This window comes from Hyla sarda, chromosome 7 (genome assembly GCF_029499605.1).
Source record: "Hyla sarda isolate aHylSar1 chromosome 7, aHylSar1.hap1, whole genome shotgun sequence".
In the NCBI taxonomy this organism is placed as follows: Eukaryota; Metazoa; Chordata; class Amphibia; order Anura; family Hylidae; genus Hyla; species Hyla sarda.
Window position 1 is genome coordinate 57439449 of NC_079195.1, and position 20768 is coordinate 57460216.

Consider the following 20768-nt stretch of genomic DNA (forward strand, 5'->3'; position numbering starts at 1 on the left):
TTACCTGTCCCTTCCTCTGTTACGGAAGCTTTAGCTTTCAATTCATTTCTCCTGCCTGTTTTATTTAGATTTAACAGCTCGGCCTTGATCTCTATGGTGTGGCACCCAGATCGGTCCAGCTGTAAAAAAGAAGCAGCTTAGATTCAAGAGCAAATAACAATATACTGTGGCTGTAAGAAATGCCAGAGTTATAAGAAGGAAAGACCAGACAACCAGCAGTGTATAAGAGCCAAACGGGTTTTCTTTGTGCCTATGATTAGGGTTAAGCACTATTCCCATCACGCTTTTAGGCTCCATGACTGCTATGTATGTCCGGCCATAGACCTTTTACGAGCATGATGTTACCTTTAATACAGTATGTTTCAGTACGTTACAGAATGTGCTGCTAATAATTTCTTTATATGGATTCTCTGGACTGTCTTTTAAAGGGGTATTCCAGGCAAAAACTTTTTTTTATATATCAACTGGCTCCGAAAAGTTAAACAGATTTGTAAATGACTTCTATTGAAAAATCTTAATCCTTCCAATAGTTATTAGCTTCTGAAGTTTTCTGTCTAACTGCTCAATGATGATGTCACGTCCCGGGAGCTGTGCATGATGGAAGAATATCCCCATAGGAGCTGCACAGCTCCCGGGACGTGAGTCATCAGAGAGAAGTTAGACAGAAAACAGCAACTCAACTTCAGAAGCTAATAACTATTGGAAGGATTAATATTTTTTAATAGAAGTAATTTACAAATCTGTTTAACTTTCCGGAGCCAGTTGATATATAAAAAAAAGTTTTGGCCTGGAATACCCCTTTAAGCTAGCAGAACACCATGATCATCTTTATACCATCACACTTCTTGTAAATCCTGCTTCCTGGACGCTCGTGTCTGTGGCAGAGTGGCGGCTGTGCCAGACTGCATTGCTTCTTTTTGCTTGTATGTAATTATGTTACTGCTCGCTTCATCTGTATTCTATACATAGATAAAATTACATAATATCCAAAGTATGGACAACAGGACCTCACCTTTCCGGTAAAATTAGCACATATGGGGGGTTCATATGTGTTCCACCTCCAGTAATTGACAAAAGATTCATGACAAATAGAAGCTGTAAAATCCCCTTGGACTGGCTTTCCGTATGTGTATCTAAAAGATATGATATGCAAGAAATGATTGGATAACCTCAGGACATGTAATCTTGCTGCTGGCTGCAAGGTATGCTGGGCTACCCTGACAGTAAAGGTTTAACATTTTTGTTTACTTACTTGGCACACACTGTAACTGGAAACTGGTGACTGTTAAACATAACATACTTAGGGAATTGGATATTGACTTCAAATTTTGGAAGTACTGAAAAAACATAAAGACATTAAAAAAATATATTTGTTAGGAAAAATTAGGCAAACACATTTAAAATATTAGACGTAAATAAACGTCCTCACCATATTCCTCCACAGTGAAGGTATGGGATGTGTCCTTCAGTTTAATTGTATATTCCCCCAGTTTGGGCTCAGGAGAAAGAGCAAGGGAGAGCTCAGCAATACCCTGATTGAGATTTACATTTAACCATTGACCAATTCGGTTTTTGCTTGGATCCTAAAATGAACAACATTATCAATTAAACAGACTTTACATGATCATTTTCAAACAGTCAAAACTTCTAACATTTTAGTGTAAAATATGGATATAATCTTTGAATCCAATATGATGTAGTAGTAATATGAATAGTAAATAATAGTTTGATATATATATATATATATATATATATATATATATATATATATTTTTTTTTTTTTTTTTTTTTCTTACCTGTAGTTCAACCACAGGGATCTAAGGAAAAAGAACACAATTGTTGTTAGAATGTTTCCAGCTACTTAAATATGATATAATTCATCTGAAATAGAAAATGCTGTTAAATTTGACTCCTTTGTCTCAACTAGTTTGTCTAATGAGTTTAGGTGATGATGTAGTCTTCAGCTCTCATGGGAAATTATATAAAAAAAAAATTCATACAAAGAATTATTTAAAAGCCAGGTACTTAGGAAATAGAAAATTAGATCCTGTAGATATATTAAAGTTCTTTTGTTTAATTTTTTTTATTCAATTTTATTTGACTTTATTTCATTTTTTCATGATTTTATTTGATATGATTACATTTTTTTCATTATTTTCTTCTATATTCCCCTATTCTCATATTATATCAGGATCACTATCAATACCACCATCATATTTCCATTTTCGTCTCCATTTATTATGTACTATGCAAATTGTTATTTTCATTATTATTATTGTTGTTATTATTATTATTTTTATGTTTATTTTATTTTCATTTGATTTTATTTTCAATTCCATATTATTGTGTTGTTTCACATTCATTTGCTCTCATTGTTCTTTACTTTATTTCTATTGCTTTACTTGTATATTTCTATTACATCCAGTATCATCATTATTATACCTATGACCTCTATATGTGTGTGATATTCCATTCCACTTATAACCCTTTTTATGGTATAAGAGCAACTAATCCATTCCATGTTTTATATATGTCTCTCCCAATTGTCTTTCCACCTCCTCCTTTGTTCGCATCATTGTGTTGAGATTTTATAATCTGCACTATCCCTCTTCTTTCATATCCTTATGTCGCTACTGGAGAAAAGGCCTGCGGCCTTGAAACGTGTCTAGTCCCCCCTTATTTTTGTTGGACCACTCACCCCCAATTTGAACTGTTCCCTAATTGCAATTTAAAAGCTGTACATTCATATCACGTGGACTTGTTCAATATCCTATTATATGGCTGAATCTCCTATCTAGCAACCTTATCAGGAACAGGAAAGGAAAGATGATCCTCAATAGGCGCAGTAAACAGCAGTGAAGATTTCAATAGTCATTCATAATTCATGTAGAGGTATTTATTGAGCACACAGTGGCAACGCGTTTCTTGCCCGGATCGGGCACTTCCTCAGGCCTGAGGAAGTGCCCGATCCGGGCAAGAAACGCGTTGTCACTGTGTGCTCAATAACTACCTCTACATGAATTATGAATGACTATTGAAATCTTCTTCACTGCTGTTTACTGCGCCTATTGAGGATCATCTTTCCTTTCCTGTTCCTGGTATCACTGCATGCCGGCCAGCTACGCTGATACCGGAGGATCCAGGCTGCATTCAGGACACCACATTAAAACTCAAGCTCATCTAGGTGTTGTGCCCATAGCGCAACACCATTCGGTAAGTGGAATATTAACCCCTTCCCTTACCTCAAGGTCTGGAAGTATTACACTAGGGGCGTGTGTCCTTTTTCTTCTTTTTGTCTTGCTATCTAGCAACCTATCATTCATTCAGAGACATCTGCACATTTATCTGCAATCTTCTAAAGAAGAGCATGCTCACTCCAGCTGAGTATCTGCACCGACACTGTGAGGCGCACGCCCGCTATCCACGGGGACCTTACAAGAGCCGTATACTCACTACATGCGCGCGACCCCACTGTGTAATTACTCACGCTGCAGGCGCGTGACTGCCGCTCATCCATTCACTTGCGCAACAGACACGATGCCACTCTGAGAAGCTCCCATCTCTGCCAGCTCGCATCGCACGCTTGGCCGGCTAGGAGGCTGGAGCCGTGAATCGACGCAGCAGTACGCAAAGACCCGGGGACTGGTGAGCGGTGTCATGCACCATAGTGCATGTTTTATCTTGATCTGAATGCTATTACTAACAATAGAACTTTAAAAGAACATTATACCTAGCCCTATATGGTTTATATGGACTTTTCACTTTTTGAGGAACTTTATATATTTTAGTGGCTCCAACTTACATGCTCTTATTGCTATTGCTATTATTTTACTATATTATTTTATCTTCTTACTGTGATTTTTATATATTGTGTTTCACTGGAGTCTGCGCAAGGGCCCTGCCCCAGATCCCAGTCATATATACTAACATTCACTTAATAATATATTATAAGAACTTTAATATATCTACTGGATTAAATTTCCATTTCCTATGTACCTTTGTTTTTTTTATCTTATTCTTTGTATGATTTTTTTAAATATAATTTATTATATTATATTATGTCTACATCATATTTTGGCCTATTTTGGGTGTAAGTGACACCAATAACCTTGGGTACATACTTCACCTCAAGTGAGCTACACTACTCCTTTTTTCTTGTCTCATGGGAAATTGTTTATTAGATTCTTCCCTTTAAGGTGGCTTTACATGGATCTATGACATGGACACAAGATTCTCTATGACAGTAGGAGAGGCCCTAAGAAAATTGATAAAATGTGGATACTGTGGCTTACCGGTATGATAGATATTAATGTAAATGGCATACAACAACACATGCATTGATTCTTTTCTTGCTTTTTTCATATTAATTGGTATATAAAAGATAGCTAAGTGCCTAGGGCCAAAAACCATCAAATGAAAAATCTTTTTATTTTGATCATACATAGACTTACCAAAATATTTTCTGGTTTCAAATCTTCATTAAGGGACAGAATTCTGAATTGCACTGTGACAAAAGGAACAAATTGACTGGATTAAAAAAAAAAACATTAGGATTTTTCTCAATGATATATTTAAGCATTAAGTATGAACATTCCAAGCTGAACAAAAGTGTGTATGATAATACAGTGCATCTGTGAATTTGTTAAGATTGATAGCTGTTACGCCGAGCGCTCCGGGTCCCCGCTCCTCCCCGGAGCGCTCGCTTCACTCTCGCTACCGCAGCGCTCCGGGCAGCTCCACTGACCCGGTGCGCTGCGATACCGTCTCCAGCCGGGATGCGATTCGCGATGCGGGTGGCGCCCGCTCGCGATGCGCATCCCGGCTCCCGTACCTGACTCGCTCTCCGTCTGTCCTGTCCCGGCGCGCGCGGCCCCGCTCCCTAGGGCGCGCGCGCGCCGGGTCTCTGCGATTTAAAGGGCCACTGCGCCGCTGATTGGCGCAGTGGTTCCAATTAGTGTGTTCACCTGTGCACTCCCTATTTATACCTCACTTCCCCTTCACTCCCTCGCCGGATCTTGTTGCCATTGTGCCAGTGAAAGCGTTCCCTTGTGTGTTCCTAGCCTGTGTTCCAGACCTTCTGCCGTTGCCCCTGACTACGATCCTTGCTGCCTGCCCCGACCTTCTGCTACGTCCGACCTTGCTTCTGTCTACTCCCTTGTACCGCGCCTATCTTCAGCAGCCAGAGAGGTTGAGCCGTTGCTAGTGGATACGACCTGGTCACTACCGCCGCAGCAAGACCATCCCGCTTTGCGGCGGGCTCTGGTGAAAACCAGTAGTGACTTAGAACCGGTCCACTAGCACGGTCCACGCCAATCCCTCTCTGGCACAGAGGATCCACCTCCTGCCAGCCGGCATCGTGACGGTAGATCCGGCCATGGATCCCGCTGAAGTACCTCTGCCAGATGTCGCTGACCTCACTACGGTGGTCGCCCAGCACTCACAACAGATAGCGCAACAAGGCCACGAGCTGTCTCAACTGACCGTGATGCTACAGCAGCTACTACCACAGCTTCAGCAATCATCTCCTCCGCCAGCTCCTGCACCTCCTCCGCAGCAAGTGGCCGCTTCAGGCCTACGACTATCCTTGCCGGATAAATTTGATGGGGACTCTAAGTTTTGCCGTGGCTTTCTTTCACAATGTTCCCTGCACTTGGAGATGATGTCGGACCAGTTTCCTACTGAAAGGTCTAAGGTGGCTTTCGTAGTCAGCCTTCTGTCTGGAAAAGTTCTGTCATGGGCCACACCGCTCTGGGACCGCAATGACCCTGTCACTGCCTCTGTACACTCCTTCTTCTCGGAATTTCGTAGTGTCTTTGAGGAACCTGCCCAAGCCTCTTCTGCTGAGACTGCCCTGTTGAACCTGGTCCAAGGTAATTCTTCCGTTGGCGAGTACGCTGTACAATTCCGTACTCTTGCTTCAGAACTATCCTGGAATAATGAGGCCCTCTGCGCGACCTTTAAAAAAGGCCTATCCAGCAACATTAAAGATGTTCTGGCCGCACGAGAAATCCCTGCTAATCTACATGAACTCATTCATCTTGCCACTCGCATTGACATGCGTTTTTCCGAAAGGCGTCAGGAGCTCCGCCAGGATATGGACTTTGTTCGCTCGAGGCGTTTTTTCTCCCCGGCTCCTCTCTCCTCTGGTCCTCTGCAATCCGTTCCTGTGCCTCCCGCCGTGGAGGCTATGCAAGTTGACCGGTCTCGCCTGACACCTCAAGAGAGGACACGACGCCGCATGGAGAATCTCTGCCTGTACTGTGCCAGTACCGAACACTTCCTGAAGGATTGTCCTATCCGTCCTCCCCGCCTGGAAAGACGTACGCTGACTCCGCACAAAGGTGAAACAGTCCTTGAAGTCAACTCCGCTTCTCCACGTCTTACTGTGCCTGTGCGGATATCTGCCTCTACCTTCTCCTTCTCCACTAAGGCCTTCTTGGACTCCGGATCTGCAGGAAACTTTATTTTGGCCTCTCTCATCAACAGGTTCAACATCCCAGTGACCAGTCTCGCCAGACCTCTCTACATCAATTGCGTTAACAATGAAAGATTGGACTGTGCCGTGCGTTACCGCACGGAACCCCTCCTAATGTGCATTGGACCTCACCACGAAAAAATTGAGTTTTTGGTCCTCTCCAATTGCACTTCCGAAATTCTCCTTGGACTACCCTGGCTTCAACACCATTCCCCAACCCTGGATTGGTCCACTGGGGAGATCAAGAGTTGGGGCCCCTCTTGTTCCAAGGACTGTCTTAAACCGGTTCCCAGTACTCCTTGCCGTGACCCTGTGGTTTCCCCTGTAACCGGTCTCCCTAAGGCCTATATGGACTTTGCGGATGTTTTTTGCAAAAAACAAGCTGAGACTTTACCTCCTCACAGGCCTTATGACTGTCCTATTGACCTCCTCCCGGGCACTACTCCACCCCGGGGCAGAATTTATCCTCTCTCTGTCCCAGAGACTCTTGCTATGTCTGAGTATATCCAGGAAAATTTAAAGAAGGGCTTTATCCGCAAATCCTCCTCTCCTGCCGGAGCCGGATTTTTCTTTGTGTCCAAAAAAGATGGCTCCCTACGTCCTTGCATTGACTACCGCGGTCTTAATAAAATCACTGTAAAAAACCGCTATCCCCTACCTCTCATCTCTGAACTCTTTGATCGCCTCCAAGGTGCCCACATCTTTACCAAACTGGACTTAAGAGGTGCCTATAATCTCATCCGCATCAGAGAGGGGGATGAATGGAAAACGGCATTTAACACTAGAGATGGACACTTTGAGTATCTGGTCATGCCCTTTGGCCTGTGCAACGCCCCTGCCGTCTTCCAAGACTTTGTTAATGAAATTTTTCGTGATCTCTTATATTCCTGTGTTGTTGTATATCTGGACGATATCCTGATTTTTTCTGCCAACTTAGAAGAACACCGCCAGCATGTCCGCATGGTTCTTCAGAGACTTCGTGACAATCAACTTTATGCCAAAATGGAGAAATGTCTGTTTGAATGTCAATCTCTTCCTTTCCTAGGATACTTGGTCTCTGGCCAGGGACTACAAATGGATCCAGATAAACTCTCTGCCGTCTTAGATTGGCCACGCCCCTCCGGACTCCGTGCTATCCAACGTTTTTTGGGGTTCGCCAATTATTACAGACAATTTATTCCACGTTTTTCCACCATTGTGGCTCCTATTGTGGCTTTAACCAAAAAGAATGCCAATCCTAAGTCATGGCCTCCTCAAGCGGAAGACGCCTTTAAACAGCTCAAGTCTGCCTTTTCTTCGGCTCCCGTGCTCTCCAGACCTGACCCATCTAAACCCTTCCTATTGGAGGTTGATGCCTCCTCTGTAGGAGCTGGAGCGGTCCTTCTACAAAAAAATTCTTCCGGGCATGCTGTTACTTGTGGTTTTTTTTCTAGGACCTTCTCTCCGGCTGAGAGGAACTACTCCATCGGGGACCGAGAGCTTCTAGCCATTAAATTAGCACTTGAGGAATGGAGGCATCTGTTGGAGGGATCAAGATTTCCCGTTATTATTTATACCGATCACAAGAACCTCTCCTATCTCCAGTCTGCCCAACGGCTGAATCCTCGCCAGGCCAGGGGGTCTCTGTTCTTTGCCCGATTTAATTTTGAAATTCACTTTCGGCCTGCCGATAAGAACATTAGGGCCGATGCCCTCTCTCGTTCCTCGGATGCCTCGGAAGTAGAGCTCTCTCCGCAACACATCATTCCCCCTGACTGCCTGATCTCCACTTCTCCAGCCTCCATCAGGCAAACTCCTCCAGGGAAGACCTTCGTTTCTCCACGCCAACGCCTCGGAATCCTCAAATGGGGTCACTCCTCCCATCTCGCAGGTCATGCGGGTATCAAGAAATCCGTGCAACTCATCTCTCGTTTCTATTGGTGGCCGACTCTGGAGACGGATGTTGTGGATTTTGTGCGAGCCTGCACTGTCTGTGCCCGGGATAAGACTCCTCGCCAGAAGCCCGCTGGCCTTCTTCATCCTCTGCCTGTCCCCGAACAGCCTTGGTCTCTGATTGGTATGGACTTTATTACAGACTTACCTCCATCCCGTGGCAACACTGTTGTTTGGGTGGTCGTTGATCGATTCTCCAAGATGGCACATTTCATCCCTCTTCCTGGTCTTCCTTCAGCGCCTCAGTTGGCAAAACAATTTTTTGTACACATTTTTCGTCTTCACGGCTTGCCCACGCAGATTGTCTCGGATAGAGGCGTCCAATTCGTGTCAAAATTCTGGAGGGCTCTCTGTAAACAACTCAAGATTAAATTAAACTTTTCCTCTGCATATCACCCTCAATCCAATGGGCAAGTGGAAAGAATTAACCAGGTCCTGGGTGATTATTTACGCCATTTTGTTTCCTCCCGCCAGGATGACTGGGCAGATCTTCTACCATGGGCCGAATTCTCGTATAACTTCAGAGTCTCTGAATCTTCCTCCAAATCCCCATTTTTCGTGGTGTACGGCCGTCACCCTCTTCCCCCCCTCCCTACTCCCTTGCCCTCTGGTTTGCCCGCTGTAGATGAAGTGACTCGTGATCTTTCCACCATATGGAAAGAGACCCAAAATTCTCTTTTACAGGCTTCATCTCGCATGAAAAAGTTTGCCGATATGAAAAGAAGAGCTCCCCCCATTTTTGCTCCCGGAGACAAGGTATGGCTCTCCGCTAAATATGTCCGCTTTCGTGTCCCCAGTTACAAACTGGGACCACGCTATCTTGGTCCTTTCAAAGTCTTGTGCCAAATTAATCCTGTCTCTTACAAACTTCTTCTTCCTCCTTCTCTTCGTATTCCTAATGCCTTTCATGTCTCTCTTCTTAAACCACTCATCATCAACCGTTTCTCTCCCAAGTTAGTTTCTCCCACTCCTGTCTCCGGTTCTTCTGACGTCTTCTCAGTGAAAGAGATACTGGCCTCCAAGACGGTCAGAGGAAAAAGGTTCTTTTTGGTGGATTGGGAGGGCTGTGGACCTGAAGAGAGATCCTGGGAACCTGAGGACAACATCCTAGACAAAAGTCTGCTCCTCAGGTTCCCAGGCTCTAAGAAGAGGGGGAGACCCAAGGGGGGGGGTACTGTTACGCCGAGCGCTCCGGGTCCCCGCTCCTCCCCGGAGCGCTCGCTTCACTCTCGCTACCGCAGCGCTCCGGGCAGCTCCACTGACCCGGTGCGCTGCGATACCGTCTCCAGCCGGGATGCGATTCGCGATGCGGGTGGCGCCCGCTCGCGATGCGCATCCCGGCTCCCGTACCTGACTCGCTCTCCGTCTGTCCTGTCCCGGCGCGCGCGGCCCCGCTCCCTAGGGCGCGCGCGCGCCGGGTCTCTGCGATTTAAAGGGCCACTGCGCCGCTGATTGGCGCAGTGGTTCCAATTAGTGTGTTCACCTGTGCACTCCCTATTTATACCTCACTTCCCCTTCACTCCCTCGCCGGATCTTGTTGCCATTGTGCCAGTGAAAGCGTTCCCTTGTGTGTTCCTAGCCTGTGTTCCAGACCTTCTGCCGTTGCCCCTGACTACGATCCTTGCTGCCTGCCCCGACCTTCTGCTACGTCCGACCTTGCTTCTGTCTACTCCCTTGTACCGCGCCTATCTTCAGCAGCCAGAGAGGTTGAGCCGTTGCTAGTGGATACGACCTGGTCACTACCGCCGCAGCAAGACCATCCCGCTTTGCGGCGGGCTCTGGTGAAAACCAGTAGTGACTTAGAACCGGTCCACTAGCACGGTCCACGCCAATCCCTCTCTGGCACAGAGGATCCACCTCCTGCCAGCCGGCATCGTGACAATAGCCTATTGTACGTTTTCTGATAACTCACAATATTGATAGTTCCCAATAGCAATCACTCTGTAAATATACAATGTCACACTATGGCAATACACTTTATGTGCTTTAGTTTAACTAGAATTAAAGAATCTGTGAACATAAGATAATAATAACAAAACAATAATAACTTATTGTGAAATCACTTTTTCTTACCAGTTTGTCCTGGTTTGTACACAGGTTTGTCTGTTTGGACTAAAATCTTTGATTGTTCCTTTTTAACAAGAACTTTACTTGTGTTGGTCAGGGTATCCCCTGAATTTGTAATTGAGAGAGTTAGAGTGCCCACCACCTCATTTTCCTCGGGAATAGGAACCTACAGAAATAAGATGAATAGTGTTATGCGTGAATATTAGAATAGCTATTTTTTTGGAATATTTAGAATATCGCAAATTATATTCACAATGACACAATGATGTGTACTGTGTAAATAAAAGGTGATCATCCCTCCCTGCTTCCAGCTTGTGGTCCAAAGAAGGCGGATATGAGAAAATTTGCGAATATTGGCACTTCCAGAGGACACTGATCCCTCCCTTCTTTTAGCTTGTGGGTAATGAGAAGGATGCAAATACAGTTGTCAGAGGTTAGCAACATCCCTAGCCGCTAATAGGAAAGTAGTTAGTTGAAAGATATAATCGCGCATGCGCATTTCGAGAATTTTATTATGAATTTCACATGGAAAAAAATGTGAACGAATATGCGAAATTCACGAATATAGGACGAATATTCCTCCAAATATTTTCAAAATATTGCAAATTCGAAAATATGGCCTATGCCGCTTATCACTAAAGATAAGTACAGTTTAGAAAAAGAAGGCAGAAAGTATGCAATTGCTGGAGTATTTTTTTTAAACCTTCTTTAGGTATTTTCAAGATTTTGGGGGTTATTTATCAAGATGTAAAAAATGCCAAACCAGCGCACAGGTGCACACCTCTACATAAATCCAGTGAGCCCGTGCTGAAATCTCCGCTGGCTAGCTTAAATTTCAACAGCAGTTTACGCTGGTTACCCAGCATAAAGTGCCATGAATGTAGCGAATGGGGGTGTCCACACCCAATTTACCAGAAACCACCCCCCCCCCTTTCGGCAGACCCAAGGGACCCTAGGAACTGTTCTGCAGACCCTAGGGAAAACAGCAAATATTTGCAAGCATTATGAGTTTGCTCAAAAACTGTGGAATTATTTGCTGTTTTTGCTACTTAAAAAAAAAAAAAATCGCTATGATAAATTCCGCCCCTTTGTATTTTTCAAAATTGTACCTGCCATTACAAAAAGCTTTTGACAAGATGTGTCAAACATTTTAATTGGTCAGGATCTGAGTGTTCACACTCCTACAAATCACAAGAACAAGCAGTTACGGTGCGAGCGAGCACTTCAGCCAGCTCATTCTAGTGATTTGTCTGGCTTGAAAACCTGGAAATGTTTTATATGTCTCTATGACAAATCGGAAGTTTTTATTTTTATAATGACAGTGCCCATTTAAGGATATATTCAAATCAAAGCAGTTTTCAGGATAAATTGTCTAAATAGAGGAAATGTCATAAAATAACAAAATAATCTTTAATAACCTGAAAAATGATCTTTAACCCGTCACCATCACTAGTCCTTTCTATAGATCATTGTTTGAAGTGCCCATATAGTCAGATGACTACTGAAGCCAATCATGGACCTTAATGCTGTATGGCGCAAAACCAGGGCCAGGGATTGGCTGTAGAAGTGGGTATACGGACATGTCATCACTGCAGCCTAGTAAACAAATTCCAGCTAGGAAGAGTGGAGTAGTGTTTTCTCTCTTTCTTATAATGTCCTTTCTGTTTTATCCTGGTATCCTTTCTATTATTATTTATAATAAGAATACTTGGAGAGAGAATTCTCCCTAATAACATCTCTGATGAGGCTCAGCTAGCCAAACATCAGGGTTCTTGATTGCAATTTTTTTCTAATAACATGCCATACTAATACAGTATCGGTAGGTATTTGTATACAATTTTGACAATCTCATTGTAATAAACACTATATTAGGTGAAGAAGGTGATAAAACCAGAGCTATTTGGATTACTAATATTAATATTTCTGGAAAAAAAAACACTGTCTACTATATTGTTCCCTGTGCACCTGCACAGACTCTCGAGTGCGAATTAGTAAACTGATAATTCTTCTTATATAATAGGCCTGTGCCTATAGGCAATATTTGGTAAAAGGAACCTAGAAATGGGCATGGACAAGACTGCAGTGGGGCTATGTGTTGTGAGTTTGCCACAATGTTCCAATGTAATATTCTAAAACAAACAGACAATCTGTGCCTAAGATGCTCTTGTTTTTGAAGAGGAAAATCTGATTAACCCCTTAAGGGGTTTTCCGTTTTTGCATTTTCATTTTTTCCTCCTTAAAAAATCCTAACTCTTTCAAATTTGCACCTAAAAATCCATATGATGGCTTATTTTTTGCGACACCAATTCTACTTTGTAATGACGTCAGTCATTTTACCCAAAAAATATAAGGCAAAACGGGAAAAAAAATCATTGTGAGACAAAATTGAAAAAAAAAAACGCCATTTTGTAACTTTTGGGGGCTTCTGTTTCTACACAGTACATTTTTCGGTAAAAATGACACCTGCTCTTTATTCTGTAGGTCCATATGATTAACATTATACCCTACTTATGTAGGTTTGATTTTGTCGTACTTCTGGAAAAAATCATAACTACATGCAGGAAAATGTATACATTTAAAATTGTCATCTTCTGACCCCTATAACTTTTTTCATTTTTCTGCTTATGGGGCAGTATGAGGGCTTATTTTTTGTGCCATGAGCTAAAGTTTTTAGCGGTACTATTTTTGTATTGATAGGGCTTATTGATAGCTCTTTATTCATTTTTCATGATATAAAAAGTGATCAAAAATACACTATTTTGGACTTTTTTTTGCGCGTACGCCATTGACCGTGGGGTTTAATTAACAATATATTTTTATAATTCTGACATTTCCGCATGCGGCGAAACCACATGTGTTTATTTTTATTTACACTGTTTTTTTTTTATGGGAAAAGGAGGGTAATTGAAACTTTTATTAGGGAAGGGGTTAAAGGATCTTTATTCACTTTTTTGTTTTCCCTTTTTTTTTTTGCAATGTTATAGCTCCCATAGGGGGCTATAACACTGCACACACTGACCTTTTACATTGATAAATGGTTTCTCATAGGAACCCATTGATCAATGATTCTGCCTCTTGACTGCTCATGCCTTGATCTCAGGCACTGAGCAGTCATTCAGCGATCAGACACCAGGAATCAAGGTAAGGGTCCCTCCTGCTGTCTTACAGCTGTTCGGGATGCCACGATTTCGCTGCAGACATCCCGAACAGCCCCCTGAGCTAACCGGCAATGATTTACTTTCACTCTAGACGTGGCATTCAACTTTGGACACCGCGTCGAAAGGGTTAATAGCACGCAGCACCGCGATCAGTGCAATGCGCTATTAGCCACGTTAGAGGCCGGGCCTGACCCACGTTATAGAACAGGAGCAAACTCAGGATGTACATTTACATCATGGATCCTTAAGAGGTTAAAGGGAATCTGTCAGCTGTATATCATGCTCTTAGCTAATGGCTGGGCAATATGCACCTCCTCTCCCATTCCTTCTTGTTTGGCTTCCAGCGCTAAGCCTTATATATATCAATCATGCTGGACACACATGTAATATAAAAAAAAAAAGGGAGGGAGAGACAGACCTGTGCCGTTACTCTGATGGCAATCGATGCCGTAACGCAAATAGAACGTTGCTCACCTGGTGGTGTTGTACGCAGAGTACAATACCTTGTGGCATATGTCACCCAATTGCAGGGTAGAGGACCGGGAGCTGCCGGAGGTAATCCCGTGTCGGAGGTTGTCTCTGATCGGTGCTGGATAGCTTGAGTTGTCCCGTGGAAGCAGGAGAAAAGATCCTCGTAGTGGCGCTCACTCGGTGGTTACTGGCAGTAGCCGGGAGAGGTATGTGAAGCCTCGGTCGGCAATAAGCGATAGCGGACAGGTGGAATAATAAATCAAAAGTTTTAATGCAGGGACTACGCGTTACGAGGGGCAAGACCCCCTCTTCATCAGGTCCAATGAAGAGGGGGTCTTGCCCCTCGTAACGCGTAGTCCCTCCATTAAAACTTTTGATTTATTATTCCACCTGTCCGCTATCGCTTATTGCCGACCGAGGCTTCACATACCTCTCCCGGCTGCTGCCAGTAACCACCGAGTGAGCGCCACTACGAGGATCTTTTCTCCTGCTTCCACGGGACAACTCAAGCAATCATGCTGGACAGGGAGAGGTGGGGATAGGAGGAGGCATGCATGTTGTACCTCAGCCTGGCCTCTAGGACTCTTTAGCTAAAAAGTAAAACTTGATTTTATAACTTTTCATACAGCTATCTGCTTATGGATGTCATTGATGGGGTTACCCTTTAGTTTTACCATTTTAAATTACTAGAACAGCAGTTCAGGAAATAACAATCATATTTTATATACTATAAAAGAAATATGCATCTTCTTCCCCTTTTTTTGCCCCTATCAAAGACCATTTTCACCTGGATGCTGAGGCAGGTGAATATGCTGCCTTCCTGGAAGTCCTTATCTATGAGTGTGGTGTCCTTATTATCCAGGTTTAGAGATACTTTGATGTTGACCTCTCCTTCAGCTTCCTCCAATTGCAAACAGACATTTTCAGGATGCTGGGCCTTGAGCTCTGATGGGAAGATGGCGGCAAAGTGCCTGGAAAGATATAATATCATTACAGAGAGTATGAGGATACTGTCTAAGAGTAGGAAGTATTAAAAATGGTGGGCTAATGTTATTACTGTAGCATTCCGTCTTGGCCAATGGGTAAATACATCCAAGATGATACAAAACATGAAGTAGTTGCACATCTTTTATTTTTCAAACATCTTTTAAAAAATTCAAGAAGTCTGACTGACTTTTATTCATCAATTTAGATATACAGTATGGGGGAGATTTATCAAAACCTGTCCAGAGGAAAAGTTGCCCAGTTGCCCACAGCAACCAATCAGCTTGCTTCTTTCATTTTTAACAAGGCCTCTGCAAAATGAAAGAAGCGATCTGATCGGTTGCTATGGGCAACTGGGCAACATTTCCACTGGACAGGTTTTGATAAATCTCCCCCTATGTCTCTCAATTAATATCAATTACCTGTATACAACTGGTATGTAATATGACCATAACTAAAGGGCAGCACCCTAAAATATTATGGGTTGAAACAACAAGCAGGTTATTTTTCCATTGAACAGATGTTGCTGGGTCATTCATTCTGTGCTCTACCATACAGGCTTGATTGGATAATGTGTATAAGGGAATAATCACCCTCATAGATCAGAAAATACATCTCCATAAATCCATATAAAAACACAAGAAGACTTTAGGATCCCTTCTCTACTTCTCCTTTCTAGGGATTCCTACAGATCCCCCATTAATTTATACAGGTGGTCTGCCCTTTTTTCATATTTCTCTTGATACAATAAAAACAAATCTAGAGTAAAAATCTTCAGAAAGTCCAAACATGTGACCTAATTTTTTATTTTTTATATTTTTTTTTAGCATCGGTCATTAAGTAAGAATATTAAGATGGAATTTTGGAGATCAGGCATATATATATATATATATATATATATATATATATATATATATATATACACACACACACACACCAAAAGCTACATTTATAGACAAGGGGGGACATATTTCATTGTTTGCTTTTGTAAGCGAGTTCTGTAGTAATTTTCTTTTGCTTATGTGCTACATATTTATAATACTATCACAGGGGGATTGTTACGATTCGGCAGGCTGGATGTGGATCCTCTGTGTCAGCGAGGGATTGGCGTGGACCGTGTCGGTGGACCGGTTCTAGGGTTGCTACTGGTTTTCACCAGAGCCCGCCGCAAAGCGGGATGGTCTTGCTGCGGCGGTAGCAACCAGGTCGTATCCACCGGCAACGGCTCAACCTCGCTGACTGCTGAGAAGGCGTGGGACAGAAGGACTAGGCAGAGGCAAGGTCAGACGTAGCAGAAGGTCGGGGCAGGTGGCAAGGTTCGTAGTCAATAAGGATAGCAGGAGATCTGGAACACAGGCTTTGGACAACACTAAACGCTTTCACTGGCACAAGGCAACAAGATCCGGCAAGGAAGTGCAGGGGAAGTGAGGTAATATGGACAGGGAGCAGGTGGAAGCTAATTAGGCTGATTGGGCCAGGCACCAATCACTGGTGCACTGGCCCTTTAAATCTTAGAGAGCTGGCACGCGCGCCCTAAGGAGCAGAGCAGCGCGCGCCAGGACGTGACAGCCGGGGACCGGGACAGGTGAGTGACTTGGGATGCGATTCGCGAGCGGGCGCGTCCCGCTATGAGAATCGCATCCCCGCCGGCAATGTCAGTGCAGCGCTCCCGGTCAGCGAGTCTGACCGGGGCGCTGCAGAGAGAGGAACGCCGCGAGCGCTCCGGGGAAGAGCAGGGACCCGGAGCGCTCGGCGTAACAGTACCCCCCCCTTAGGTCTCCCCCTCTTTTTGTCGGGATGTTTCTTCATCCGGGATGAGGCCTGTATGAGGGATTTTCGAGTCTCTTTCCAGATGGTGGAGAAGTCCCGGGAAACCTCATCAACAGCGGGCAAACCAGAAGGCGGGGAAGAGGGTGAAGCTGGGCACGGGGCAAAGTGTTACCAGGACGGGGGCTATGAGGAGGAGACACAGCATAGTCCAGATAGGCCGTGAGGCATTTTTTATGGCAAGAAGTCCCCCAGCTCTTGATCTCCCCGGTGGTCCAATCAAAGGTAGGAGAGTGGTGTTGGAGCCATGGCAAACCAAGGAGGACTTCAGAGGTGCAGTTGGGCAAAACAAAAAGTTAAATTTTTTCGTGATGCCATCCAATACTCATGAGCAGGGGTTCTGTGCGGTAACGCACGGTGCAGTCCAATTTAACTCCGTTGACCGAGGAAATGAAGAGCGGCTTGACGAGACGGGTCACCGGGATGCAGAACTTATTCACCAAAGAGGCCAAAATAAAATTTCCAGAAGAACCAGAGTCCAAGAAGGCCGCGGCTGAGAAGGAGGAGTTAGCAGAAGGAGAAATCCGCACGGGCACAGTGAGACGTGGAGAAGCAGACTTCAGACCAAGAGACGCCACTCCCACGTGAGCTGGGTGCGTGCGTTTCCCAGACATGGAGGGCGAATAGGGCAATCCACCAAGAAGTGTTCGGTACTGGCGCAGTACAGACATAAATTGTTATCCCTACGGCGAGTCCTCTCTTCATGGGTCAGGCGAGACCGATCTATTTGCATAGCCTCCTCGGCGGGAGGCACAGGGGTAGATTGCAAAGGATACTGTGAGAGAGGTGCCCAGAGATCAAGGTCTTTTTCCTGGCGGAGTTCCTGGTGTCTCTCAGAAAAACGCATGTCAATGCGGGTGGCCAAATGGATAAGTTCTTGCAGGTTGGCAGAAATCTCTTGTGCGGCCAGCACATCCTTGATGTTACTGGATAGGCCTTTTTTAAAGGTCGCGCAGAGAGCCTCGTTATTCCAAGATAATTCGGAAGCGAGAGTACGAAATTGGATGGCGTACTCGCCTACTGAAGAATTACCCTGGACCAGGTTCAGCAGGGCAGTCTCGGCAGAAGAAGCTCGGGCTGGTTCCTCGAAGACACTACAGACTTCAGTAAAGAAGGACTGGACAGTGGCTGTGGCAGGATCATTGCGGTCCCAGAGCGGTGTGGCCCAAGACAAAGCCTTTCCAGATAGAAGACTCACTACGAATGCCACCTTAGACCGTTCTGTAGGAAATTGGTCCGACAACATCTCCATATGCAGGGAACATTGAGACAAGAAGCCACGGCAGAGTCGGGAGTCCCCATCAAATTTGTCCGGCAGGGACAAGCGGAGGCTAGGAGCGGCCACTCGCTGCGGAGGAGGTGCAGGAGCTGGCGGAGGAGATGGTTGCTGCTGTAGCAGTGGCAGAAGTTGCTGTAACGTGGCGGTCAACTGCGACAGCTGCTGTCCTTGTTGGGCAATTTTCTGCGATTGCTGGGCGACCACCGTGGGTAGGTCAGCGAGACTTGGCAGCGGCACCTCAGCGGGATCCATGGCCGGATCTACTGTTACGATTCGGCAGGCTGGATGTGGATCCTCTGTGTCAGCGAGGGATTGGCGTGGACCGTGTCGGTGGACCGGTTCTAGGGTTGCTACTGGTAGTCAATAAGGATAGCAGGAGATCTGGAACACAGGCTTTGGACAACACTAAACGCTTTCACTGGCACAAGGCAACAAGATCCGGCAAGGAAGTGCAGGGGAAGTGAGGTAATATGGACAGGGAGCAGGTGGAAGCTAATTAGGCTGATTGGGCCAGGCACCAATCACTGGTGCACTGGCCCTTTAAATCTTAGAGAGCTGGCGCGCGCGCGCCCTAAGGAGCGGAGCCGCGCGCGCCAGGATGTGACAGCCGGGGACCGGGACAGGTGAGTGACTTGGGATGCGATTCGCGAGCGGGCGTGTCCCGCTATGCGAATCGCATCCCCGCCGGCAATGTCAGTGCAGCGCTCCCGGTCAGCGGGTCTGACCGGGGCGCTGCAGAGAGAGGAACGCCGCGAGCGCTCCGGGGAGGAGCAGGGACCCGGAGCGCTCGGCGTAACAGGGATGATTCATTTGGAGCACATAAGCAAAACAAAAAAGTTGCAGCTGAGACTTTTGTGAGACTATTTTGTGACTTTTTAAATTTGCTCTCGTATGGGAGTTTTGTACTCCCATACGAGAGCTTTCGCACATCATAAATACCTGACTTTCTTTTTGTGTGACTTTTGTAAGAAAAAAAAAAAAAGTCTCTAAACATGTTGATAAATGTCCCCCAAGGTGTTGTAATTCCATGACATACAATGTTCTCTTAGAGTAAGCAACTACATACATAAACTCTGATAAAAACACAAAAAGAAGAGGGCAGCAAGCAACCAATCTTGTGCTAGGTATAAATGCTATGCTTACAAGCTTAACCTGAAGACTTGTATGATGTCAGTAGATAGGTTGTTTGTCTCTGAACCCTTTGGGCTCAGATAAATATGGAAACATGAACAATGGTCCTTTCACAGAAGAAGAAAAATGGACCTCTGGATAGAGATTCTTTTCTTCGTACAACATGTTTTGGAGGCATGTTGTATTACCTTAAAGTAATACATTTTTTGGTGGCAATTTTCTTACATTTTTGGTGTGTATATTCCATGCTAAATCAAATAAACATATACAGAAACTAAAATGCAGTTCTTTTCATAAAAGTTGTGAAAAGTTTCCAAGATCTCAGTCAAAGAGCATAAACCACTATGGCACAGCAAGAAAACATGCCAAAAATCTATTTGCTGGGTGTTATTTTCTGGATGATTTTTTTTTATTCAAGGAAACAATTCTAGGAATTTAATTCTTTAATTCTTAATTCACGTACGTTTAACTTCAGTGTAGTTGTAAGTAACAGTGATAACGCACATATTGTACAATCAATCCCCCTCCGGAATGGACTTTTTCTATGCAGAATTAACAACAAAAAGTGCAAAACCTATTTCATCCACAATGCAATATAGGATAATAAAACAAAACTACTGTACTTACAGCTTTGCTTCTGATGCCCCCAAGATCTGCAATATGAACAACCCCACACAGAAGGCCCAGTGCCCCATCATGTACAGAAGAGCTACAGGGCAGTGTACTCTGTGCTGCCTCTTCAGTATTTTATAGTGTCTTCACACCCACAGATAGTCTTTCATTTGTATGCACATCATGGACATTGAACAGAAACCTAGCACAACAAATATTTGTTAAGCACTGACTGGTCAGCTAAAGGCTTTGGAGAGATTTCACAAAGAGAAAAAACAATGTGGGCCAGCTTCGAGCTGCTTAACCCCATGAAGACGCACGTAGAAGTGTTGTTTTGAAGGTGGAGATAGACATACCAGACGAATTACTGAGAAGGTTTACTCACAGTAAACTTATTATTGACCCCCCCCCCATGCATTTACTAGGTGCATTATGAAAATTAAATTAATTCTTGACCCCAAAGTAAATAATTTTCAGGCCAGACCTCCAAATAAATTCTGACCAGACACCTTATACCAGTGGCTCCAAAACACATTGCTATGGCATACTAGCGTGTGGAAAGAAATTGCGTGTTGACACTCCAGCACCTCAAACTCTTACAGACATGACACATGCTAGGCACATCTGCTAGAAGTGTCTACCATGATGCAGCTAGCCAGAGGGGAGCTTGAGACTTACAGTAGACCCATTAAAGGGCTGTCATACATCAGCGCGGGCTGCCGGCCATGTTTTTATTTGTAGATGTGTAGATAGTGTCATGACTAGTGCTTGGGGAGATAAATAAGTTCTAAGTCATGACTGCTGCTGGGGGGGGGGGGGGGGCGTGTAATTA

General features: G+C 44.5%; 1 protein-coding gene across 2 annotated transcripts in view; it reads right to left on the reverse strand.

Moving 5' to 3' along the window:
• Positions 1-20091, reverse strand: part of LOC130281676 (alpha-2-macroglobulin-like) — a 102562-nt gene extending 82471 nt beyond the window's left edge. The window contains exons 1-9 of one of the 2 annotated variants that reach the window (XM_056529144.1): positions 19952-20091; positions 14891-15074; positions 10481-10640; positions 4452-4504; positions 1797-1817; positions 1430-1583; positions 1253-1337; positions 1013-1133; positions 5-119 (exon numbers count right to left, since the gene is read on the reverse strand). In XM_056529144.1, the coding sequence (XP_056385119.1) occupies positions 5-119; positions 1013-1133; positions 1253-1337; positions 1430-1583; positions 1797-1817; positions 4452-4504; positions 10481-10640; positions 14891-15074; positions 19952-20022 (964 nt within the window). In that variant the 5' untranslated portion in view covers positions 20023-20091. Of the gene's footprint in view, positions 1-4; positions 120-1012; positions 1134-1252; positions 1338-1429; positions 1584-1796; positions 1818-4451; positions 4505-10480; positions 10641-14890; positions 15075-15160; positions 15275-19951 lie in introns of those variants that run through there. The other variant, XM_056529145.1, reaches the window with a different exon arrangement.
• Positions 20092-20768: the final 677 nt, after the last annotated feature.